The 24,715-nt window shown below is 44.7% G+C and overlaps 11 protein-coding genes across 11 annotated transcripts; 6 read left to right on the top strand and 5 right to left on the bottom strand.

Annotated features, from left to right (window-relative positions):
* The first annotated feature begins 3,459 nt into the window (after positions 1-3,459).
* On the top strand, positions 3,460-5,168 carry V1516DRAFT_682428 (uncharacterized protein). Its single transcript, XM_066923418.1, has one exon. It carries the CDS (start codon positions 3,498-3,500, stop codon positions 4,986-4,988), a length of 1,491 nt encoding a protein of 496 aa, XP_066774779.1. The 5' UTR covers positions 3,460-3,497; the 3' UTR covers positions 4,989-5,168.
* On the bottom strand, positions 5,058-7,445 carry V1516DRAFT_699428 (uncharacterized protein; the record flags this gene model as incomplete). The annotated part of the gene is made up of 2 exons (XM_066924114.1): positions 5,058-7,328; positions 7,386-7,445. 2 exons carry the CDS (start codon positions 7,443-7,445, stop codon positions 5,127-5,129), a joined length of 2,262 nt encoding a protein of 753 aa, XP_066774778.1. The 3' UTR covers positions 5,058-5,126.
* A 149-nt stretch (positions 7,446-7,594) lies between these two features.
* Positions 7,595-9,172, bottom strand: V1516DRAFT_682425 (P-loop containing nucleoside triphosphate hydrolase protein). The gene is made up of 2 exons (XM_066923417.1): positions 9,121-9,172; positions 7,595-9,047 (listed from the first exon to the last, which is right to left on the bottom strand). Exons 1-2 carry the CDS (start codon positions 9,121-9,123, stop codon positions 7,653-7,655), a joined length of 1,398 nt encoding a protein of 465 aa, XP_066774777.1. The 5' UTR covers positions 9,124-9,172; the 3' UTR covers positions 7,595-7,652.
* Positions 9,173-9,264: 92 nt separating this feature from the next.
* Positions 9,265-11,839, top strand: V1516DRAFT_682423 (uncharacterized protein). The gene is made up of 2 exons (XM_066923416.1): positions 9,265-9,400; positions 9,494-11,839. Exons 1-2 carry the CDS (start codon positions 9,341-9,343, stop codon positions 11,654-11,656), a joined length of 2,223 nt encoding a protein of 740 aa, XP_066774776.1. The 5' UTR covers positions 9,265-9,340; the 3' UTR covers positions 11,657-11,839.
* Positions 11,840-13,046, top strand: V1516DRAFT_682420 (Maf-like protein). The gene is made up of 3 exons (XM_066923415.1): positions 11,840-12,083; positions 12,147-12,197; positions 12,262-13,046. Exons 1-3 carry the CDS (start codon positions 11,892-11,894, stop codon positions 12,721-12,723), a joined length of 705 nt encoding a protein of 234 aa, XP_066774775.1. The 5' UTR covers positions 11,840-11,891; the 3' UTR covers positions 12,724-13,046.
* V1516DRAFT_682418 (WD40-repeat-containing domain protein) lies at positions 12,637-14,054 on the bottom strand. The gene is made up of 2 exons (XM_066923414.1): positions 13,981-14,054; positions 12,637-13,929 (listed from the first exon to the last, which is right to left on the bottom strand). The coding sequence occupies exons 1-2, from the start codon at positions 14,048-14,050 to the stop codon at positions 12,752-12,754; spliced, it is 1,248 nt and encodes a 415-aa protein (XP_066774774.1). The 5' UTR covers positions 14,051-14,054; the 3' UTR covers positions 12,637-12,751.
* On the bottom strand, positions 14,055-16,623 carry V1516DRAFT_693707 (uncharacterized protein). The gene is made up of 2 exons (XM_066923902.1): positions 16,054-16,623; positions 14,055-16,002 (listed from the first exon to the last, which is right to left on the bottom strand). Exons 1-2 carry the CDS (start codon positions 16,549-16,551, stop codon positions 14,233-14,235), a joined length of 2,268 nt encoding a protein of 755 aa, XP_066774773.1. The 5' UTR covers positions 16,552-16,623; the 3' UTR covers positions 14,055-14,232.
* A 19-nt stretch (positions 16,624-16,642) lies between these two features.
* On the top strand, positions 16,643-19,662 carry V1516DRAFT_682415 (Spb1 C-terminal domain-containing protein). The gene is made up of 3 exons (XM_066923413.1): positions 16,643-16,886; positions 16,942-17,046; positions 17,104-19,662. The coding sequence occupies exons 1-3, from the start codon at positions 16,818-16,820 to the stop codon at positions 19,495-19,497; spliced, it is 2,568 nt and encodes an 855-aa protein (XP_066774772.1). The 5' UTR covers positions 16,643-16,817; the 3' UTR covers positions 19,498-19,662.
* V1516DRAFT_682412 (Transketolase, thiamine diphosphate binding domain-containing protein) lies at positions 19,663-21,868 on the top strand. Its single transcript, XM_066923412.1, has one exon. The coding sequence runs from the start codon at positions 19,791-19,793 to the stop codon at positions 21,822-21,824; it is 2,034 nt and encodes a 677-aa protein (XP_066774771.1). The 5' UTR covers positions 19,663-19,790; the 3' UTR covers positions 21,825-21,868.
* A 61-nt stretch (positions 21,869-21,929) lies between these two features.
* Positions 21,930-23,267, top strand: V1516DRAFT_133094 (3-beta hydroxysteroid dehydrogenase/isomerase family-domain-containing protein). The gene has a single exon (XM_066918633.1). It carries the CDS (start codon positions 22,040-22,042, stop codon positions 23,132-23,134), a length of 1,095 nt encoding a protein of 364 aa, XP_066774770.1. The 5' UTR covers positions 21,930-22,039; the 3' UTR covers positions 23,135-23,267.
* Positions 23,173-24,700, bottom strand: V1516DRAFT_682410 (uncharacterized protein). The gene has a single exon (XM_066923411.1). The coding sequence runs from the start codon at positions 24,577-24,579 to the stop codon at positions 23,233-23,235; it is 1,347 nt and encodes a 448-aa protein (XP_066774769.1). The 5' UTR covers positions 24,580-24,700; the 3' UTR covers positions 23,173-23,232.
* Between the last annotated feature and the right edge of the window lie 15 nt (positions 24,701-24,715).

Below are 24,715 nucleotides of genomic sequence, written 5' to 3'. Positions count from 1 at the left end.
AGAAAAGTGGTTTTGAGTCCGGGAAAGAGAGTACAGATAGCAATGTAGAGATATAAATATCGATATGGAATCGGACAATGAAATGAAATATTTCTACAGCAGATAATAGAACATATACAAATATATATTTTAAATAATGTACTTATTGATGTACATCGCTGTTTTCATCTTCACATACGCACAAATTCTATAAATACTCAGATTCTTTTCCTCTCATATCCATCGGACAGAGATCCCGCTCGGATAATCTAATCTCAGACCAATCATCAGCTACACCGTTTTCTCGTCAACGAAATCCTGAAAAAATGGCGCTTCTTAAACCTAGAACAAGTCTGATCTAATCAATCAATCAATCACCAGCATCATAATCAGCAACAATATAGAACAATCAACTGGATCAGAAGCATGTCGTATTCGTTCATATACATCGTGGTCAGCTTCTGTCACTTCAATAGCTCGACAAATCCAGGTATTTCTAGACCATAGATAGACTTGAACAGCCGTCAGAACCATGCTTGCGACCAAACTTCTTTTCTTTTGTCCCTAGTCCTGCAATGACTAACTGGTAATGTCCAGCACTCTGGCTGCGTCGGTCTATGATCGACTGGGGTTGGCCACGGCTGATAGGATTCTGTTGCTGCGCCTGACGTTAGTACTCCTGCTGTCATGACCGTCGAAATTTCATTCTATTTTCAGGGATCGTTACTAACCACCGTGTGGTTTGTTGAATAATCTTGCTTACAGCCAGACGAGGTCATTACGCGTAATCTCGTTGGTTCTCGCTAATGCTATCGTCATTGATGCTGTCAATGATATTGCCATTATTGCTGATATTGTGATCCCGAAACATGTGATCCTACATTATATATTTTTATTGTTCTTTTATCGTATTTTTGGATATCCATGTCTCCTGTCTACATCAGCAAACTATAGATAGCACTATACTATTTATATAGAGTACTGTAGAACACCCTGGCTACTTTAGATCTCCTGCATCCGCTTACCGTACGGCTACAGAGACACAATAAATAATTCAGTTCATCAGATACCACAAATAATACTATTACCGTAATAATCCATTTCCTAACTAAGTAATGCATATTACAACTACTCCGTCCAGTCATAATCACAGAAAAAGACATAAAAATTATTCTTGAAAGCCATGCACGTGATGATCAATTATCTCCAGCTTCTATCGAAACGTTTCTCTATCTCAATTCAGTCTATTTGCAAAGGATTTATCAATCACCACTGTCCGATACGACTAGTTAGTTTTAGTTGGTTGTTTTCCAGGATCCGATTAAGGAAGATGTCTTGCTGCGCGTACAACTCAGGTAGTCGTGCAAGCCGCCCACAACCAAAGATCGAAATAGATTGAGTTTTCTCCTATCTGGTTCTGCCATTTACATTCTAACATCCTGTAACTTACTTTGCCTTACTGTATTCGCTTCAATTTTGTAATCAGACGTGATAGAGCTTTTCCTGGTGTCTCCATTACAACAAGGCAAATCTCGAGGGCGATGAACCCTCATCTGCATATATCCTTCTACCTTTGACTTAATCGTGACGAACAGCCATAATATTCCCCAAGCGCAGTGGCCAACTTATTTTCATAGTCTCCTCCTGAATTTCCTGACAAATGTATTATATCTCTGGTATTTACTGTACTTGGTCAACGAACCTCAGCCTCAGTCGTGTTTGTTCTGTCATTCACGATATCAAAAATGCTCACTACCTTCCTGAAACACGATATGCTTGTTCTTGTCTCAACAATATGATCGAATAAATGACAATTCAGGACATACTGGAACGAATTTTTCTTATGATTTCATCATGTTTTTTATTTGGCTCTTTCAGTTGACTTGTGCCTGTTCTCCTACGCAGCTCGCGCGCTCACTCCTTTGATTTGTAGTACTGACATAAGTAATCCAAACTTTCGACTCTCAGATGCCGCTGACATATTTTTCGATCGAAAGCCAGTAATGCATGGTTGCAGAGATACAAACATAAGCAAATTTTCGTTCCGTATTGCAAGCACGACTCACCTTTACCCATAAGTGATGAGAATTTTAGTCACCCATTTCTTGTGCACAGTCAGGCCAAAAGAAGATCAGTTTAACTCAGTGTCTCTAAATCTAAGGACAAAAGTGCTTCGTTAATAATACGCCTAGTATTATTTCACTTCTCTTACTGTGCGACAGACAGCAGGTTACTCTTGCATTTACGAACTGAACAGCAATAGCATAGACGGCGCATGGCCGCTCTTGCTACAAGAACTCTTGGCGTACAACGATAGAAAATTCAATGTTCTTGTTTTTCAAGCCATGCTACTGACTTGAGCTCGCTTCTTCCGTTCCATTAGAATTCTTTCCAGCTGACGGTTAACTTTTTCTATAGCCAAAAGATGAAACTAAAGCAGCGAGGCTCAATACAATTGCGATTACAAGCTCAGACTGGCAATATTAAAATGATTTGCTCAGACTTTCTTCATATCTGCAGTTCAAATAGTGCCATAGATCCCGTCAACGACCAATCTAGTGTTTCGTAAATGAGGGAGGATACAGCAGCTCGGATCAAAGTCAAAATAGAACAAGTAGACAGTAACTGCGATTTTAACAATTTGCCTAATTGGAAATTGGAACCGCAAATATTCGTATGAATAATAGTAGCAGACTGCTAGTGAAGGTCTGAACTAATATCAATACTCCCTTCCACATGCGGATCTGCCTGTTAATGATATTTGATTCTGCTTGGGAAGTGACGCATTTTGTTTTAGCCTAAATGCTTGTTCCTGTACGCATGTGAACTACGTTCGTGTGCTGTTTGCTGTTTTCTGTCTCTTGGCCTGTTGGTCGATTCTAATGCAACGAGCCCTATCTGCAACCGATGTTTACTTCGCTGAGCTTGATGCTTAGGAGGACGTCCGTGAAAGCAGCAATTTTGCTCATGTAGAGGAGCTCAAGAGAGGAGCTCAAGAAGGTCTGGCTCTAGATAACAAACCTACTTTCAGATAGTATGATCAAACTCTCGTCACGTTGGTGAGTAAAAAGTGATCAAGATCTTCTTGAAAATACTATTTCCGCCAGTGCAAGCATATAATTCATCACAGGTTAGTATATTTGAGGCTACCTCAGTGATTTGATGCCGAAAATTAGCGGTAAAGGATTACGGTAGGCTATGTCAGTAGCATTGGTGATAATTGCTCTGAACAGAAGACCAGCGACAACCACCGGTATTTTTAGCAGGACTTCTGTTCAAAATGTGAAATTAGGGTGATCTGACAATAGACCAAAACTCGAATCTCATTTTGTTAAATGTCTGGTATTGATCACTTGTCTACTGGCAATTCGTCTATCATGGCAGATTACATTACGTAAGCATGGTACAAAACACTGCGGGCCGTTGCAGAAGAGTGTAATATCTATTATCGGAAGGCAATGTTGAAGTCAAAACTTGGTATTAATTCAACGACGATAACGAGCAAACCAAGGAAATCAATGGAATTCGACTTGATAATCACAAACGGGGTTTTGGTGACTGCTTCCGGAACTGTGGATCCTCCTAACAGCGATATTGCAGTTAAAGATGGGAAGATTGCGTTGATTGGTTCTGGTTTGGTGGGTTTTGCGAGTGAAAGGACGACAATAGTTGATGCTGAAGGAGCACATGTTACTCCTGGCGGCGTCGACACGCACGTTCATATTTCGCAGGGCGCTGGTGGAATAACTATGGATGGTTTTGACACCGGAACGCGAAGCGCAATTTGTGGAGGCACGACAACAGTAGTCTGCTTTGCTGCTCAGGAGCGTTGGAATGAGAGCGTGTTGGAGGTTGTAGACGAGTACCATGCAAAGTGCGCATCGCAAGGAGGATCATATAGCGACTATGGGTTCCATCTCATTTTAACTAATCCGAGTCCGTCAGTGCTGGATGAACAGTTACCGATATTGCGTCATGAGGGCGGAATCTCGAGCGTTAAGTTATATATGTCGTATGACAATAGACAGCTGACTGATGCGCAAATCATGAGTGTTTTGCAGCGCACGCGGGCTCTAGGCATGACGACCATGATCCATGCGGAAAACTGGGACATGATCAAGTTTATCATCAAGCAGCTTGAGGAACGTAAGCTCACGGACCCGTATTTTCACGCTGTTTCACGACCTCCACTAGTGGAGAACGAAGCAGCATATCGTGCAATTGCCATCGCAGAACTCATGGACACCCCCATTCTGCTTGTGCATATTTCAACTCGTTCCTCACGCGACCATGTTCGGGCCGCGCAGACTCGAATGCTACCCATACACGCTGAAACTTGCCCGCAGTACTTGTATCTGTTGTCAGACGTTTTGAAAAAGCCTGACTTTGAGGGTGCAAAATACGTCTGCTCTCCACCGGTACGCGATGATAAAGACGACATAGATGCTCTCTGGGAAGGCATTGCTAATGGAACGTTCACGACTCTTTCTTCGGACCATTGTCCGTCCTGTTGGGATCACCCGCAAGGTAAAAAACTGGGTCTCGACCAGGATACGAAAATTGCAAAATTCAGCGCTATTCCAAATGGCCTCCCTGGTGTAGAAACCCGCTTTCCTCTTGGATATCAAGGTGTTTCTGATGGCAAGATTACCGTTGAAAAATTTGTTGAAGTCGCAAGTACAAATCCTGCGAAACTTTACGGCCTCGAATCCAAAGGTGTCTTGGCTCCTGGCTACGATGCAGATATTGTCATCTGGTATCCCAAAGGTTCCTCAAAGCATTCTATCTCAAACTCCTCATTACACCATAAAATCGATTACACTCCATATGAAGGATTTGCCCTTGACAATTGGCCCAGATATACTTTTTTGAGAGGTAAGCTTGTCTGGGCAAAGGACAAGGGTGGATTGCTTGGTGAGCAAGGCTATGGCAAGTTTATTAAGCGTTCCGGAAATCAGCTCCGTCAACCTCGTGATAAATGGGTGAACGAATGGAGACCAGTTGTGTAACGGCTTTTGTGACTTATTTGGAAAACCTTGTAAATAGTAAATAATTAGACCATTATCTAGCAACGCCCTCCAATGATATCAAACCTTGAGTAAGGTAAGGAACAAATGAGTTAAATCTAATAAATTAGACATTAAGCGCTAGCTTCTTTTCTCTTTCTTGTGACTTTTGTAACGTAGCCGTTCCCCGCATACGTCGCATATGGGTAGCGAGCTGTATAGATTCATGTTAAAGCTCATTTCTCGTTTTGGCATACGCATCGTTGCAACGCCGCCGAACTTGACAAAGTTCCGTGATTTATTCGCCAACCAAGCGCGAACTAGTGGGTCATCACTAACAATATATGCGAACCTTATAAGATATGTGAACGTAAGTGCACCTCGAATGTCACGAAGATCGGTCATTTTACGCTCGAGATTCGCATACAACCCGCATGCAAGTGCAACATATACCTGTAAGTCTGCATTAGCATCTCGTTCTTCCTTGGCATCGATAGATATTCGTCGCTTGCAATCGTATAAATAGAATGTGATCGCTAGAAGATAGGCGCAAATTTCTTCGAACCCCTCGGAGTAGAACCGCAGTTCAGGCTTGAAAAAATGAGTCTTGGTCCATTCCTGCCTATCTATCGTCCCGTGCAGATCCGATTTGTCTTCAAACCAGACGAACGGATGCGCGACTTTAGACGCCTGATAAAATACGTCTAACAGTTTATGACTATTCTTGTCTATGATCGCGCATTCAGCAGGCGTATTGCCAATGTTCAGAGAACAGCGCAAATAATATTTGATTATGAGCGCCGTAAGATTTTTTTCGATTACGCGCAATCGCTTGCCTATTTTAGATTTTGTAGAATTGTTCAGATTGCCAGTCTTGTGTGCAACCCAAATCAAGCGAGACAGCTTAGGGATCTCTAGGGCCGCCTCGGAAATGGATTTGAAAGGAGGATTTTCGATATACTCATGCTGCAGCTCTTCTAGCTCCCGTACAGAAATCTTATCATTGCCGGCTCCCATATACAGCTTCGTAATGATGAATACTCCTCGCATCGCTTCCTTGAACTCCAATAAGAGCTCTGACAGTGGCTCAGCTTGTTTAGTCCGTTCCGAAAGAAGATCACAGGTACCGTTCATCAAGATATGCCAAAATGTGCGACCGATTGATCCATTGTAGACCTCGTAAAGTGCAAGGATGGAGCTGGCTATGATAGAGTCGTCCGATAATCGGCGGTCCGGATCGACCAGCTGCTTTCGCTGGAGATAGATGGCTCGAGTAAAGCAACGCAGTCCAAACATTCTGACAGATTGATTGTTTGTATAGTGAGCGTAGTGGCTGGCGGTAAAGGCTCGAGAGACTAGAATTAAGACACTCGAACTGGCATCCTGATAGGAACTTATAGAGCAGGAGTTCTTGCCAATCTGGTCCATCCAAGACCGATAGGTATTACCGTGGATGGCTAGTTCTAGAGGCGAATTGGCACGACAGTAACAATTACTGAAATGATCGCGGAAAAGCTCAAAAAATGCTGAAGCTGGTGATGGTTGCAGGGGGATATAGACATGCCGTAGACTATCTCGGGCGATGAGTTCGTTGAGTCGGAGAGAGTTCTCCGAAATCTCCTGCTCGTCGTCGAGTTCATCCGATGAGAATACGCTGGCAGAACTCTCCGAAACCGATACTTCAGTCGAAGATTGGTTCAATAGAGAATATTGTTCGATCGTAGATGGTACTCTAGATGACAAAATATGATTAGATATTGAGTCGTTATCGAGACCGTAAACGACATCAGAAGCTGAAGAGGCCGGAGACGAGGAGGCTGTGGTCGTTGTGGTAGTAGTTGAATTTATTGAGTCAGAGGAAGATTCATTAAGTTGGTCTTCGAGAAACGGACGCTGATCAGTCAGAGCTGTGGAAATAGGGAACAGATTTGAGGACCAACTGAGTCTTGAAACCGTAGTCACAGTGGAGGAACCGTACTTTGCAGTCTGATTAATTGGTTCGTGGATAGTAGAGGACGCGAGAACTGAAGAATGAGCGGAGATTGCAGGAATAGAATCGTCAGGCTGGAGTTTGAGCTTCCTTGGACGGGACGTAGAATCGCGAGCGCGTTTTGGCCGCTCAAATTCCACAAACTTGAGAACAGGTATTGAGGATGAGGAGGATGATGAGGAGGATGTTGAGGCGGGTACAGAGATGGATCGTGGAGTCGGTTCTGCAGAGACAGCGGTAAAATTCGAACTATCGACAAACGTAGGCGTCTGGAACCGCAGTCCAGTTCTTGGACCGGGACAATCGAGACGGGCTTTTATGCATTCGGAACAGATGGGCTCGTCGAGGCTGCACTGGAGAAGCGAGGTTAACACTTTGAGGGACCTAAAAACAGAGAATGGTCAACTTACCTTGATCTTACGCTTACGACAGTTTAAGCAACCTCTACTGCCGCCAGCGACACCAACCATCCTCGAAGGTTTTGTTGATTGACTTGGAGAAGTGGAAAATTCGGACGTGATTTCACATCAGGACATTGGAGATGGGAGTTGCTAGAAGTCAGTACATCACCATCGATATTAAGTTTAATTATGCTCTACCTAACCATTACATTATGCTATTACATTATAACATTAATTTATTCATTACATATACAGACTTATAATATAATAAATATATTAAAACATCACCACTTGGTTAAATTCAACCGGATCCTCGTTCGGAGGTGGAACACAGTACAACAGCTTTCCACGAACATAGTCTTTCAATACCAGACGAGCTGCCTTCGATTCATCTGGCCGCCCGCCTCGGCTGCTTCGAATCAATCCTCGAGCTATTGCATAAGCTCCTAGAAACTCGTCCGCAGTAGGAACGCCTGTTCCGCCATCGATTTCCGGTCTCGTTGCAATCCTGATACCGTAGATCTTCTCCAGTCGTTGTTTAGAGATCCTTTGCGCAACGAGTCCCGCCGGGCCCGTGTATTCACGCATCTGATCGATCGGCAGCACTCCGTTGCACACCAATTCGGCTTTTGTGGAAGCAAAATTGGGAAATACTAAACCTGGGCAATCGCAGAGGACAACATTGGAAGTCAGGAATATGGTCTGGAAATGCTTTGTATGGCCTGGCGTAGCTGACACACTAACCTTCTTCGCCCCTGTCAATGCATTGATTGTCGACGACTTGCCCACGTTGGGATATCCGACCAGACCTATATGGAAGTTAGACTGGCCGTCTGGCGAAGCGTTCTTCACAAACAGCTCCATGAGCTCGTCCTCCGAAAGAACATGTACATCTGGATCCTCAGATTGTTCGAGGCAATGATCCAAGGTACTAGCAACGGCCGAGAAAAAAGCAAATTCAATACCATGAGATTTGAAATAATGTGACCATTTGGTCCGTTGCTTGAGCGTAAGCATATCGGCCTTGTTGATCAGTAGCAAATTGGTCTTTTCAGTGCCTGTCTGCTCTGCTAATTCGTCAACGTATTCAGCGAGATCCGATGACCGGTAAAATAGCGGGTTCCGGGCGTCGCAGATTTGCACAACAATGTTAGACATTTCAACCACTCGCCATAGCTGTCGCCAGACTTCGAGATTGCGTTCAAACGGGGTAAGAAGCAGGTCCTGATTTTCAAGCTCGGCCAAACCTCGTCGCCACTCAAGAAACGCCTCTCGCTCAAGTTTGTCGAGCTCCGCGGGTGTTGTGGACTCGTCCCATTTCGGCCGTCGCGGAACAGTCAATCGTCTTCTATTTGTTTGATGTCGTTCGTCGGTGATCTTCTGCTGTTCGTCTGTCAGTAGATATGGATTGGTCTGATCTTCATGCAGGATTTTGACATTAAGCTTGGTCGCGGTGAAATCAGTTCCCGCCAGCTCAGCTGTGCTTAGAAACTCTTCGAGATCTCTTTCCTGAGTAACAGACTGCAGGCGCATCCAAGCGGGTTGTTTGGGCTCCTCATAGTCATGAATGGAGCCATTGCCGAGCTCATCACGCTGCTTTCTCCTGTTGCGGTTGCGAGAGTTAATAATTGCATGGCCAAGACCGTTTGCGTGTCTAAATGGTTTTTGGACCTTAATAGTTAGCTGCGTGAATATTATCTCGACAATATATAGAGTATATCTACATATTGCCTGCAGAACTCACCATATTGGTACTTTTTTGTCCAGTGATTCAAGACAAACCTCTTTTGTCGAAATCTCCAAGGTCCAACTAGAGCTAAAATCTCCTCGGCTGAATCTCCCAGCTGATTTCCGTCCTAGCCCAATTAACTTTACCCTTACTCGTGTTGGCTTATTCCAAGATTAATTTAGACGATTCGCTACATACTTAAAAATAGATATTATACAGAACACTTCAATGAATCATGGTTGGAGTCGCAGGCGGAAGCAGAGGTTGCGATAACTGCAAACGGCGCAAAATCAAGGTCAGTCTTACGTGGCGGTTGGAATGCTCCTTACTAGGTCATCTCTGCAGTATTCGTAAAATTGCTGAAACACAGCATATTAACAAGATTTAGTGCGACGAAACTTTCCCGAAATGTTTACGCTGTGTGAAATCGAATAGAGATTGCGGAGGACCTGTCGTTGGACCCGTCTTCCGTCGACAGCGCGTCGGAACCGTCGCGTTTGGTCATTCTCTTGACTGCATTGGTCGTCAGCAGCTCCACCAACAGCAACTTCATCTCCGACGACCCAGAAAGCCAACTGTTGAAGGTCTACGGATCAGTAAAAATCACAATTCGTTCGCCCTTCGCCGTGAACAGCTCGACCTTCTCGATGATTCCGAACAGGACGTCGACTCCCTCGCCCTGTTCGCTCCCGTGATGGACTCCATCCCAAGAGAACCAAATATCTTTCCCGAATATAATCTCTACTCCTACTGTGTGTCCGTTTTTTTCAGTTGGTTTTCACTTTATGGTTTCCCGAGTCGTTTCATGGATGATAAGGTGTTTGTCAACTGGATTAGCGCTCTTCCTGCATTTGTTCTGTCCCCTACAGAAACTGCCACCACTTGCGCTGCTCGCGCTCTACTCCTCACCCAGTGTTCGGCCATCGTCCAGTCCCGTGATGTCGAACTAGTTGGCGCTTCCTGGTATGGTAAAGCACTACGACGGCAGAACGCTCTTGTAGACGCAATCTCGTCTTCCGACATCTATTCGCAGTCTAGCGAGTCATCATCCTCTGCCTCTTCCTCACCTTCGCCTTCCACCTACTCCTCCTCTCCAATCTCTGCAATGACCGAGTGGTTCAAGTCAAACAAAGAGTTGGCTTACGTGAACGACAGTACTATTTTTCCCAAATCTTCTTTGCCTCCTTCTCCGCCCAGTTTCACGGTTTCTAAGTTCCGAGAAATGCGTGGTAATAACATCTCATTTCAGGATGACAGCATCATTGCTGGCATGCTACTCACAGTTTACGAAATGTTTCGCTTCTCAACATCAACATCTTGGATGCCTCTGCTGTCCGGTGTCTGCGAGCTCATGCGATTGCGTGGCCCCCAGGCGTATAGTTCTGGTCTAAATCAGGTTTTGTTTCAGTGTATGCGTCCAGCCATGATCATGCTAGCTATCGGTCGTCATGAGCGCAGTTTTCTCAATGAGCCCGATTGGCAGACGATTCCGTGGTCGAATACAAGCAAGCCAGTCTCGCAGCGACTACTTGATATTGCCCTCCCGCTTCCAGATTTGATTGAGTCGTTCCAGGAATTTTTCATGTTTGCATATTCAGATACAGCGAAGACTCAAGATGAAAGAGAACTACTGGATCAGAGTAGTGGTGGTCTTCCACAGGTGCAGCTTCGGCATCGGTATAGGACTTCAGCGTGGTGGAAAGAACTTGCCAAACATGCTGCAAGACTTGCTGCTATTGACGATCAGCTTGATCAATGGCTAGAGGAATATAAAGTCAATGTTGCAGAGTATTATGAGAATTCGCATGATATGACACCGGAGCAGCTTAAGGCAATGCTAGATCCATTGACAGGTGCCCTTATTACAGAGCAACGATGCTCTGAAGTATCCTCGGACGAAGAATGGACAAAGACACATTTCTTTCATAGGCGGATAGACGGTGCTACCATGCATGATTGTCGTCTGATTTTACTCTTTTACTCCATGAAAGTGGTCATGTCCTACTTGCAGCAACTTGCCGTACCAGTTCAGGTGCTGTCATTTGAAGAATACTCTATGGAGCCTGATGCGGTACAGAGTCGGCATGAAGTAGCGCAGGTCGTCAGCCGACTACGCAAACAGGGAGAAACAAGTGCTTATATTGTAGCACGGTCGATGTCTTCATTTCTTCGGCGGAATGCTAATGCTGCGATTATGAACTTTTTGTTCCCGCTTGGATTCGAACGATCGCCAATTAGTGACCCCTACGAGTTAGGATGGATCTGGAATCAGCTTGCATTATCGCGGGCGATCCGCGTTGACAGAGAAGTTGCCTTAAGAGTTCTTCGTGCTACAACAGCGGCAAGTACGCCAGCGAAGAGTTCTTCCTCATCGTCATCATCTCCTTTGGCATCTGAAGATCATCAAGTTTTTGTAGAAGATTCTAGTGAGCCTAGTCTATTTAAATTTTTGCCAACAGATATCGGCTCCTCGAATATCTCAGAGGAGTTGGCGTTATATTTGTCGTTGCCTATCTGTCCTGGATGTGGTGAGCGGACACGATCGGAGTGATAATAGAGGAATCATTATGGGTAGGCATTGATTTAGCACCATGTGCTTATAATATCTAAATATTTGAATGAAGCAACTGGATTGACAATTTCAATTAATTACGTAATGTTGTCGCCGCTGATCTTACATAATCATGATGGGAGAGAGGTTTATTCAGTATAGGGATGCTCCTTAATTTCGATCGAAAATTCAAATCGAAGAAACAAAGTAATAGTAATACGCAAGTATTGCCAAAATGAGCTCGAATACCTCTAATCTCCCGTTAAATCTACCAGTCTTCGAATTTTTGCGTAACAAGCGCGTAATTCTCGCCTCTGGATCACCGCGTCGGAAGGACCTGCTGAACCAAATTGGATTATATGATTTTGAGGTAGTCGTGTCCGAGTTTGCGGAGGATTTGGACAAGTCGAAATACACAGTCCACGAGGTATGTTTAATGTTTGTTCGAATATTTTGTGGTTCATGGAATACGGATGGGCTGATCTTATAGTATGTCCAGCATACGGCAACCGAGAAGGCCATAGCAGTATATAAACGACAAGTAAGAGTGTGGTGAGACTGGCAGACATGCGGGCCTAGCTAACTATAGAACTACTATCTCATAGATCGAGCAGGGTTATGAGCCGGCACTGATCATCGCGGCAGACACAATCGTACTGTCGGAGAACGTGGTGGTTGAAAAACCGAAGAACCCAATGGACCATTTCCATATGCTAAAGGGCCTACGAGATGAACTTCTTCCGCACAGGGTGTTCACATCGATTGCATGTATTGCTCCGTTAGATGAACCAGTGTACCCGGGGTATAACCTGCAGAATCATACAGAGGAGACCCAAGTTTTTTTTGCCAAAGATGTATCGGACGAGTTTCTATCCGCTTACGTAGCTTCAGGAGAAGCCGTGGACGCGGCAGGCGGTTACTGCATTCAAGGGAAAGGTTCATTATTGATCGATCGCATTGCAGGCGATTACAACAATGTTGTTGGATTGCCGTTGAAAGCGCTAGTACAGCTGATGGAGAAGACTATATTCCAAGATGCCGGTGATCAGAGCTCGGAAGACGAATAATTCAAAAGCGTAATTTGAGAAAACATTTTCATTCACTGTCCGAGGATTCTAGCACGTCCTCATCCTCATCTTCATCTAACACTATTGGAATGATAAATGACTCTTCTCCAAACTCTCCCCGGACTCGCTCGATAGTAACAATGTCGACATCATCTTCATCCTCCTGGTTGAGCCGACGTTTGTTCGCCAGCTCGTCAGGCTCAATGTCAAATTCGTCTTCACGTTCCTCATATTCTACATTTTCATCGACCTCCACGAAATCGGGTGCCAGCGCGCTCCAACGCTGCGGTGTGACAGTTGCCCAAATATAGATGTTGCCTTTATCTAGTCCAGCTGCCGCCAGTAATGTTCTTGTAGGATGCCATTGGGCATCAATGATTTCTTCCCGCGGTGCCTCGATAATTTTTACCAGCGATCCGACTGTAGTCTCCCAGATGTATATGTCGTGTTGCACTCGATATGTAGCTGCCATTACATAATCACCGTTCGCACTGAATGTAACCATATTCCATTGCAAGCGATTTACTACATCCTGGAATTTGTGAACAACTTCGACGTTCCAGTCTGTGGGATCGACGTAAGCTAAATCTGGTGTATTAAATAGCCGAATTGTTCTGTCTGATGCGTTTACGCAAAATTGTCTTCCGGACGGACTGAACGTGATGTGCTTGATGTTTGCGGTTGTCACTCGCTCGCTCTTCACGACAAGACATGTCTTGAGTTCAAATATATTGATCCAACCTTTACTTGTTCCTGTAAATACGAATTGTCCTGATTTTTCAACTGCGACTACTAACGTCGCCATTTGTCCATCATGTGCAGGGTTCTTCAGCGGCTGACGTTTCACTATGCCATCGTCGCCAATCTCGACCAGTGTCGGCGTATCTTCATACAATGCGACCACAAATATATTCTGATTTAATGGATGCAGTTCTGCTCCCCAAATTGCAGACTCGAAGCATACGCTAACTCGACGGGATCCATCCTTTAAATCCCATAGAATACACTTCCAGTCTCGAGAAGCTGATAAAAGGTACCGGCCGTCGCGCGACCAGCTCAGCGATGTGATCGGCATCGTGTGGCCTCGCAGAACTCGAGAAATTCCATATGTGTCAAAATCAAACACAACCACGGTTCCATCGCCAAGTCCGGACGCAAGATAGTCGCCTTTGCGGTTGAATCGTAGACATACAGCTTGTCCGTAGCCTTGTTCAGTTAGTTTTGCATAGGTCGGTCTTACGATCCAGATAGTCTTACTCAGGATATGCGTCAGGTTCTCAGGATACTCTTGTGAAAGTGAAAATGGATCTGCCAACAGCAGATTCATGTTTAATCGGAACTAAATTGTATATAAAATTATCAGCTTTCAACGGTAGCACGTATTAATATAAAGCCGCAGCACTACTGAAACTTCTCCAGCTATCACAGCTATCGTAGTTACTCCTGTATTCTATACCCCAACTCCTAGCAATGAACTCCTCAAAACCTGCTAACTATTACATATCCCAATTAAATGTTCTCCGTATACAAGGTGTTTAAGTGCACCTTCAAATGCTTCCACCCAGGCAGTTCTGGCTTGTCCAGACCTGTTCGGATGCCGTTCTTTTCTAACATCTCGACAACATGCTTCGGCACATCTCTGCACTTCTTTAAAATAATCGCTTCTATTTGACTTTCCTTGCACTTAACATCCCATGGCGCAGCCTCAATTTGAAACATTGACCTTGCCAGTGCCGGCACCCATTCGCCTGTCAGTAGCGCCCAGATTCCGCGTGATGTAATAGAAGTGCCAGACAAATCAAAAAATTTCAGCCGTCCAAGTTTATGGAACTCTAACAATGACTCGTCATCCACAATTAATTTCCTGAGATCCAAACGCTCGAGATTAGGCAATAACTGGACAATATGCTGTGCCAATGATAGTCTTTCCGACACTGTTGTCCACATTGACGGATTAAACTCAACTATACTCGAAAAGCAACCAGGAAAGCGTAACCCATAGAGAGAAAGGTCTTCCATTTTTTCGCCATTAAGAAGCGACAAAAATGCAACGAATCGGACAGCCGATGTCTCCTGCATTCCACCTAGCTCTAGCCGTCTAAGACTTTGAAACTCATTGTATTTGCTTTCGGACGACAGCAGTTTGGAACCACTAGAGTACAGTACTCTTTGTTCCGTCGAACTTTCTCGCCAAGGGAGCTTTATATATCGGCTATCGATAATGTACAGCTCGGTACATGTGACTGGCAGCAGCGGAATACACGAAAATTCGACTTCTACCAAGCAGACTTTCCGCAGTTTCGATGCACTAAGGTTTAAACGATTTTCACTAACCATCAAATTCCTATCGTGCAAGTTGATACCTGACACTTGTAGAATGTCTACATTAGGGGCTAGCGCAAGAAAGTTGGTAATATAGTCACTATCTATCGAAGAGCCCCGTCCGGAAGTACGATGATAGTTCTTGCCACCCGACTCCAGAATCTCAGAACCAATGTGAAAAAATTTTAAGGAAAGTATAAGTTCAGGAGGACGCTCAAATACTGTGCAATCAGTTAAGCTAGACGTGAAATGTGACTGGTCATCGATGTATGAAATATGAAAGGTCAATTCTTGGAGATTAGTTAGTTGACCTGAAAATAAAAGTCGGTGTTGAAAAACAAAAGAAGTATCGTATGAGAGTCTTAGACGAACGAGATTAGCCAGAGCAGCAGAATCTATTTGGTAGAAAAAGTTCGAAATAGTTTTCAAGGGAGCGCTGCATTCGATTTCTAGAACACGAATGGTGCCGGAATGATGAGAAATGGCCTGAAACACAAGATCTATTACAGGTCTAGTGTCGACCATGAGAATATTGGATATTCGCACAGAATTAAGAATTCCCGAGGCTAGAGAAAGACATTTTTGGAACTCTCGCAGCCGTATAGGACGTGAAGTATCTGCAAAATCAATGGCCTGCCATACCCTTGGGATTGCCAAAGCCGTGCGATTCCAAGTCTTGCAGACTAGTAAGAGATTAAGGCGAGATTTCAAAGGCAGGATCAAGATAATTTGAACCAGAAGTTCTTCTGGTAAAACAGCAAAAAAATCTACTCTCTTATCAGTTGGAGAGTTCTGATCTTTCGAGTTGAGGTGTCGAGTGTTTTCAAGCAAACCCGTAATAGTTACTGATTTAGGGGAATCGGTACAATTGGTAGAGTGAACAGGCATTTCAGACTTTTCAATGTCAAGAGTAGAAATTTCACGATTAATTATTGAAGCCCGCAATTCCCGAAATTTCTATTTCCACATTAGCCCCGAAAAAAATCTGCCAAACGAACAGCAACATACATAGAGAAAATAGGTTATCCGACGGCCTTTGTCTTCAGTTGGAGGGGAAGAAAAGAGTTTGATACCGGCATCCATGATTTCTAGTGCCGCAGCAGTCTTGTGATTAGAGTTATAGAGGTCAAATAGAGCTAGATATGCTTGAGGAAAGTACGGAAATGTGTACATAGTTTCATAGAGCATGTAGTAAGCGCCAATCTTGTCACCGCAACCGTCCTTGATCTGATACCAGCGATAGTAGTCTCGCTCGCAAGCAATACGCATACGATCGAGAAATCCGAGCATGGAAAAAGCCAGCGATAGATTGAGTTCCTCTTGCTGGAACATATTCGCACGAGAGCCGGTAACGGGTTCACGAGGCGGAACGAGGTTCTCCGAGTGAATAAGCCATAATTTAGCATGGTTAACTTTAGTTTCAAATCTGACCGAGTTTGCTTCCGGAAAGCGGTCTGCTAGAGTCGGATCATGAAATTCATTTTCAGACAAGAATGAATCACTCATGATACGACACGATATTATATTATATGATATTATATAATCTATCTGTGGAGATATACATGTAAACAATCACTCCCTGCACCATAGCCCAAATATCCTGTGAACCTGAAAGTCCCAAAGTTGTCCCAACCAAAATCTTTTCTAGCTAAAATCCTTCACCGTGATTGATTGCAAAATATTATCAATTATTCAGATTCTATGTGCTTTCAATAAATTCAACTCAGGAAGCACAATTAAAGTAATAGCATTCAAGAGAGAATTCCCTAAGAATGGGAAAAAGCCAGAAAAAATTTGGAAAGGGACGTTTGGACCACTACTATCGGCTCGCGAAGGAAAAGGTAATCAATCGTTTTGGAACTTGATCAATATTTTGTTTTTAACCGATATTTACAGGGATATCGTGCAAGAGCTGCATTTAAAATACTTCAGATCAATCAAAAGTTTGGCCATTTTCTCGAGAAGAGCAAGGTCGTCATCGATCTCTGCGCGGCACCCGGCGTAAGTACTGGATTTTTATAACCAAATTCTTGACATCACATATTAATCACAGCGCAGTCATGGTGTCAGGTAGCCAGCACACTTTGCCCATCGAACTCGCTCATTGTTGGCGTAGATCTCGCTCCAATTAAGCCCATTCCTAACGTCATTTCATTCGTCGAGGATATCACGTCCAGCAAATGCCGAGCTCAGCTGCGACAGCATCTCAAAACCTGGAAGGCGGACGCGGTTCTCCACGACGGCGCTCCCAATGTTGGTACTGCCTGGGTACAAGACGCCTTTACTCAATCTGAACTGGTACTGCAGAGTCTTAAGCTGGCGACAGAGTTTCTTGTTCCCGGAGGTATATTTGTCACAAAGGTGTTCAGATCCAAAGACTACAACAACCTCATGTGGGTGTTCAACCAGCTTTTCGACAAGGTTGAGGCAACCAAGCCACCGGCGTCTAGGAATGTTTCAGCAGAAATCTTTGTTGTCTGCCGCGGATTTAAAGCTCCTAAACGTATAGACCCCAAATTCCTCGATCCTCGCTCTGTTTTCGAGGATCTTGCTGCTCCCGCCCCAAACTACCAGGCTACAGTCTACAATCCCGAAAAGAAGAAACGTAAACGGGAGGGTTACGAGGAGGGTGATTATTTGCAGTTTAAGACTATGTCCGTCTTGGACTTTGCTCGACATGACGATCCTATTGCTTGCTTGGGCTCCATGTCGCAGTTTACTTTTGATATTCCAGAACAGAATGAGGGCAATAACGATCTTAAATCAAACAATGAGATGGTTCAGAATGAGTCTGATGAAAATCAACTAAAGAAAATCAAGAAACTTGAAGAAACTACCCGAGAACTAAAGGAGGCGGTGAAAGATCTTAAAGTCCTCGGGAAAAAAGATTTTCGCGCTATTTTGAAGTGGCGGCTGAAATGTCGTCGTGCTCTGGGTCTCGATCAAGAAAAAGAAAATACGCCTGAGCCAGAAGATCCTACAGTAGGCATGACAGAAGAAGAGAAAATTGACTATGAACTTGGACAATTCCAAGACAGAGAGTCGGCCAAACAAAAACGCGAACGCAGAAGAGAGCGAGAGTTACGTGCCAAAGAACTTACACGGATGCAACTAGGAATGCTGAACCCCGTGGACATTGGTATTGATGCAGCGACTGCCGATGCAGATGATTTGTTTAATTTGAAACAGGTCGAGAAATCTGGCACGTTAATCGAACTGTCCAAGGGTAAAATGAACATGATTCCTGTGCGCGAGGAGCGGAAAAGCAAGGTTGAAGAAATTGAAATCGGTATCGACTTATTAAGCGAAGCAGATCGGTTAGAAGATGAGCTCGATAATATGTATGAAGCCTATAAAGGACGGCGCGCAGATACCGAGGCCAAAAAAGACCAGAAGCGGTTAAGAAATGAGGCCGCTGACTCAGAATGGTATGGATTTGAAGAGAAGGAGGAGCAAGACGAGGAAGATGACGAGGAGGAAGATGACGAGGAGGAAGATGACGATGGGATTAAACTGGACGAGGATTACGATTCCGAAGAAGAGTTTAAGGGCGAAATTAAGGCGGAAGACATAAAAGCTGAGAAAATTCTGACAAGTTTGGAAGATGAATCTGCAAAGATTGATGGATTGAGCAAACGGGCACACCGTTTTTTCCAGCAAGACCTGGTTCGAAAAATTGCTGGATTAGAATCGGATAGTGATGACGACGAAGCAATTGAACAGATCATCGCTATGAGGAAAGAGGGAGTCAAGAAAGAGGAAACATCAGATCTCTCTGGCAATGACCACGATTTAGATATGCGTCAAAAGAAAAACACATTTGAAGTAGTTAAGACGAAGGCCAAGGAGTGGTCAAACGGAGAGGAACAGGCTGCTTCGTCCGACTCGGACGAAGAGGCAGAACAAGCTAATGTGGATATTATCACTGCAGAAGCCATGACACTTGCGCATGAAATTGCATTGAAACAGAAAAACAAGACCGACCTCATTGACGACTCGTATAATCGCTATTGGATGCTTGAACGGGAAGGCCTTCCGGACTGGTTTTTGGACGAAGAGCGGCGGTTTAATCGCCCAAATCGGCCAATAACCGCGGAGGCAGCGGCGGCGATTCAGGCGAAGTTACGTGCGCTTAATGCTCGGCCTATCAAAAAGGTGCTCGAGGCGCAGGCTCGAAAGAAGATGAAAGCAGGGCGAAAGCTCGAGAGACTACGGAAGAAGAGCGACATCATTATCGAAGACCCTAACAAAACCGAGAAGGAAAAAGCCGAGAGCATTCAAAAGCTAATGCGCAAGGCGACTAAAAAGACTGAACGGTCCAAGGTATCTGTTGTTGTTGCCCGTGGAGCCAACCGAGGTCTTTCTGGGAGACCAAAAGGTGTCAAAGGCCGGTACAAAATGGTTGACCCGAGGATGAAAAAGGAGCTCCGAGCCATCAAACGTCGAAAGTAATTCACTTTCACCTGAGATATAACTATATCACGTGTTTGATCAGGGGGAGGGGCATAGCCGCGGGAGACCGAAATTTCGGGCCGCGGCTGCATCTGCGTGTAAGGATTGAGGGGAGAATCCGGGGTAGTATATAAGGACTGGAATTGTTGTAGTATTAATATGATAATAGAATTTTACAGCATTGTCTAGTGTTACATTATATAGTATTGTAGTATTATAGTACAGTACAATAGTACGGCTTCTCATATTTCTATTGGAACACTGCAACCATATATACTTATACAGATTCAATTATGACAAAGGATTCGAATTCACCAAAATCTCTCGATGTTATCGCGACTCGCGAGATCCGCAAGCTCGTCATGGATCTCTGTCGTCAGAATGGCGGAGGTCACGGCGGATCTGCTGTAGGAATGGCTGGCATCGCCGTCGCGCTATGGAAGCATACCATGGTTTTCAACCCTGCCAGTCCCGCGTGGTTTGCACGCGACCGGTTCGTGCTATCTAACGGCCATGCTGCTACCCTACAGTACTGTATGCTACACATCACTGGATATAAGCAGTTCACAATGGATCAACTTCGAGGATACGGTCATCCTAAACCGCGTGGCTACGAGACCGTGTGCTTTGCGCATCCCGAGATTGAATTCGACGGAGTCGAGTTCACTACGGGACCTTTGGGTCAGGGAATTGCTGCAGCAGTCGGTATGGCTATCGCCGCCAAACAATTGGCCTCCACTTACAACAAGCCATCGTTTCCAGTCGTTCAGGGAAATATTTTTTGCTCAACCGGAGATGGATGCCTCATGGAAGGTGTAGCCATCGAGGCTATGGCCATTGCCGGTAGACTGGCCCTCGACAATCTAATTTTAATTTACGACAACAATGATGTAACTTGCGATGGACCTCTCGATTGGATCGTCACAGAAAATACAAATGCTAAGGTCCAGGCTATGGGCTGGCATACCATAGATGTCTATGACGGTGACCACAACGTTTCCGCTATGGTCGATGCGATCAACCTAGCAAAATCATATACTGATGGGCCGACAATGATCAACATTCGCACAACCATTGGGTATAACACCGAAAAAGCTGGTACTGCTGGTGCTCACCATGGTACGTTCTCCGATGGCGATATTATTCGCGTTTTGGACGGAGCTACTCGTCCATCGCATTTCGTTGTTCCCGAAGTCTATGAGTACTTCGCTGAAGCCGGTCGTCGTGGCGCACAAGCCCAAGCAGACTGGGAAGATCTCCTGCAGGATTATTCATCTGTTTACCCAAAGGAAGCTGCCGAACTCAAGTCGCGGATAGAAGGCAAACCACTAGATTTGTCTACCATCATGAAATCGGTCAGTGTTCCTGAAAACCTGATTGCCGCTCGCGAGGTGGATGGAGACATTTTCAATCAGATTTTCAAGCAGATCCCTCATTTATTTGCTGGCGGTGCTGATCTCTGGGGTGCGAATAAACTGGGCGCAAAAGATCATGTCGTATTCGATAAGAACGACTATTCTGGACGTGTTGTAAGGTATGGCATTCGTGAGCATGCCATGGCCGGCGTGTCAAACGGTATTGCTGCGTACCAGCCAGGCGCGTTCATTCCGATAACTGCTACTTTCCTCATGTTTTATCTATATGCTGCTCCAGCAGTGCGAATGGGTGCACTAAATGATCTGCAGGTGATTCATGTCGCAACGCACGACTCGTTTCAGGAAGGCCAGAATGGCCCAACACATCAGCCTGTAGAAGTGGATTCACTGTTTCGCGCGATGCCTCATATGCAATATATCCGTCCTTCGAGTGGTGAGGAAATCATTGCTGCTTGGATGCTTGCTTTGGGAGCTCCGAAAAAGTCTTCGCTGATTTCGGTTGCCCGAGATGCGGCTGAGTTTCCGCCAACAGGAACATGCCGGGATAAAGCCTTATTGGGCGGATATGTTTTATCGGAAGTTGAAAATGCTCAGGTGACGTTAATTTCCTGCGGATCGGCACTAGGATATACACAGCAGGCAGCTGCGAAGCTGACAAACTCTGGAATTCCAACAAGGGTCGTGTCAATGCCTTCGATCTGTGTGTTTGAGGCTCAATCTGAGTCGTATAAAAACGGTGTACTCGGCTCGGCTGCGAGAATCGTGTCTGTAGAAGAATACGTACCTACTGTCTGGGCACGGTTCTGCAGCGCAAGTATAGGAATGAAAACGTTTGGATATTCTGCGTCAGGACCTTCAAATTATGATCGGTTTGGAATGGATGTGGAGGGGATTTTTTCCAAAATTACAGGATATATGAACCAGGATGTTGGTCGCTGGAGAATTTTGTAAAGAATGTAATAGTTACGTTTTAATATACAGTAATAGTTGTGATCGTATTGTTCTTTCTGCTAGGCATTCATGATTGTGCTGTCCAACAAATAAGGTTTGGGAGTTGTTTCGATAAACCTGCCCAAAACTCAATACAATATCTTTCATTATATTATTAATCTAAGCAACTCGAAGTTACTACATTCACTGCATCGAATAATTCAATCAATTGAAAAATGAATAAGGTTCTCATTATTGGAGGATCTGGTTTTCTTGGTTGTCATCTTGTCGACCGGTTCTATGCGTTCAATCCGCGACCAGAGATCCACATTTTGGACATCCGTCCACCTCCGTCGTTAAGCAAAGAGTTCTACTCATTCGACGAATCAGCTATTATTTTTCACAAGGGAGATATAACTGACCCGGTGTCGCTTCGGGACATTTATCGTGAAATTAAGCCTGACGTGATCGTGCATTCGGCGAGTCCAGTCCATGGGATGGGTCGTGATATTTACTTCAAAGTAAATGTTGATGGAACGCGTGCGATAGTCGATGTGGCCGCGGAAAAAGAGTTTACAGGCATTATTCGTGCCGTTGTGTACACAAGCTCTGCAAGTGTAATTTATACCGGTGCAGATTTGCGCAATGCTGATGAATCGACACCGATTCCCCCACCGTCACAGCAAATGGACGCATATAACGAGAGCAAAGCGATTGGGGAGCAAATTGCGCTCGAAGCGAACGGCAGGCGTGAAGATTTTAAAACCTGTGCGCTTCGTCCGAGCGCTATGTTTGGTCCGGGTGACCGACAGTTGATTCCAAATATGGTTGCAGTCGCGTCCACCAGTGGTGTGCATTTCCAGATTGGTGACAACTGGAACTTGTTTGATTTTACGTACATTGGAAACGTAGCTCATGCTCATGTCTTGGCAGCTCAAAAATTGCTAGATGATTCGGTTACCAACGTAGCCGGAGAATCGTTCATAATTACGAACAATTCGCCCGTCTATTTTTTCACCGTACCGCGAAAAGTCTGGGCGCTCAAAGGAGTCATTCCATCGTGGACAATCACTTTCTCGCGACCAGTTGGTATGGCTCTCGCTTTTATGTCAGAGCTAGTTGCCAAATTGCGCGGTAAAGAAGCTCTGTTCACGCGGTTCAGAGTCTCGTTCACTTGCGCAAACAGATACTTCAACATCAATAAGGCTATCACTAGGCTGCACTATGAGCCAATAGTCGAACTGAATGATGCGATTGAGATCTCGTTACGCTATATTACTTTCGAGGAATCTGAAATGCAAAAGAATTTAGTTGAGAAAAAGTCTGAATAATCTCAATGTTTTATGGAGTATGACCGAGATCTACGTCATAAGTGTAGACAAGTGGAATCTATTAACTAAAAACTAATACATATCTGAAACAAGTAAATTCAGAACTCATCGTGATACAGATGTTCAAGCCGATCAACTTGCATTGCAGACTTGGTAGATTGTGTCGAAGACCCTGTCGTTGATGTAGCGGCTTGTGCGCCGAGTTCAACTTCCGGAACGTCCACAGTCTCCAAGCCATTGTACTTGCAAATTAACACACCTGACTGATGGGTCGACACGCCAAAGCGGCGACCATTCTCGACTGTCATGGAGTTCAAGGCATTGAACTTGAATCCAGTCGGTTCCCAAAACAAGGTCTGCCATCTACGGTCGATAGATTTCAAGCCGGCTGTAACAGTATCAGATACGACAAAGGGCTTCCCAGTTTCATCTTTACGGTCAACGAGCAGTCCTGCCCAAGAGGACCTCTTCTTGCCAAACCAAGCACCTATTTCGCCGGAATATGAAGTCGATGCAGCAGAGACGAGCCCGTCGAGCTCGGACGAATATGAAATTTGAGTTGGAAGATAAGGAGTCCGATACACAATCTCACCTGGATAGAAATGCATTCGACCCAGAGACTTGTTAGCTTCCACGAGTTCTGGATCGAGATCGTTCGGTGGCAAATACAACTGATAAGCGTAAATTCCATATTGCCATGAGGCAACATACAAATGTTCATTCGCAAACTCAATTCCAATCGGAGTAGTTGTCGAGCCGACGCTGCGGCCGGTCACATTAGTCATGTCAGTGAAGTTCATGAATCCAATAGTGCCCAATGGGAATCCAGTCAGAAACTCAGCACGACCGAACAGAGTCGTGTATGGATATCCAAGAGTATTACACATAAATATTTCAGTGGGCGACAAAGGAGCAACAGAGGATGGAGCAAGAATAGCATCTTTGTTACGGAGCGATATTACCTTCGTTGTAATTCCAGTCTTCACATCGTGGTCAAATACCTCAATCGATGCATTTTTCGCTGCGTTGGCAACAAAAATCCGCAAAACTTGCTTAGTTTCATCTGTATATATGCCATGAATTCCTTGAGGACGAAGTTCTTGAATCTCCCCGAAGTCAATTTTCATAGGGTCAGAGTCCTCGACGTAGTTCCATACGTAAACGTTGCCATTGGGCGTGCCGGGCGTATATCCAGTCAATAGATTAGACTGTTTCTTGTACGGATCACACGAAACAAGGGCGAGGTCACCGTAGATTTTGATGTCCTCGCAACCTCCATAAAAAATATCGTCGTGATACACGGAGCAGACAGAGTCGTAATAGCTGACTTCAGGCAATGGCTCGGGTTCGTAGTTGAGCCAGAGAGGAGGCCGTCGATTATACTCACCCCAGAGACCCTTGGCGATGAACCAGAGTGCAGGAAATGAGGCAGGTCCGAAGAACATCTTGTCAAAAATGTATAATCCACAATACTATATACTTTAGTATATGTAATGCACAATGTTATGAAAATAACAATGCTATCAATGTGGGGCGGAAAGTATGCCGCAGAGAAATTTACTTTTGTGTCTACTCTTTCCT

This window comes from Lipomyces oligophaga, assembly GCF_038497815.1.
Source record: "Lipomyces oligophaga strain CBS 7107 unplaced genomic scaffold V1516scaffold_12, whole genome shotgun sequence".
NCBI classification, from domain to species: Eukaryota; Fungi; Ascomycota; class Lipomycetes; order Lipomycetales; family Lipomycetaceae; genus Lipomyces; species [Lipomyces] oligophaga.
Note: the sequence above shows the minus strand (reverse complement) of the source record. Positions and strands in the feature narration are given on the sequence as shown.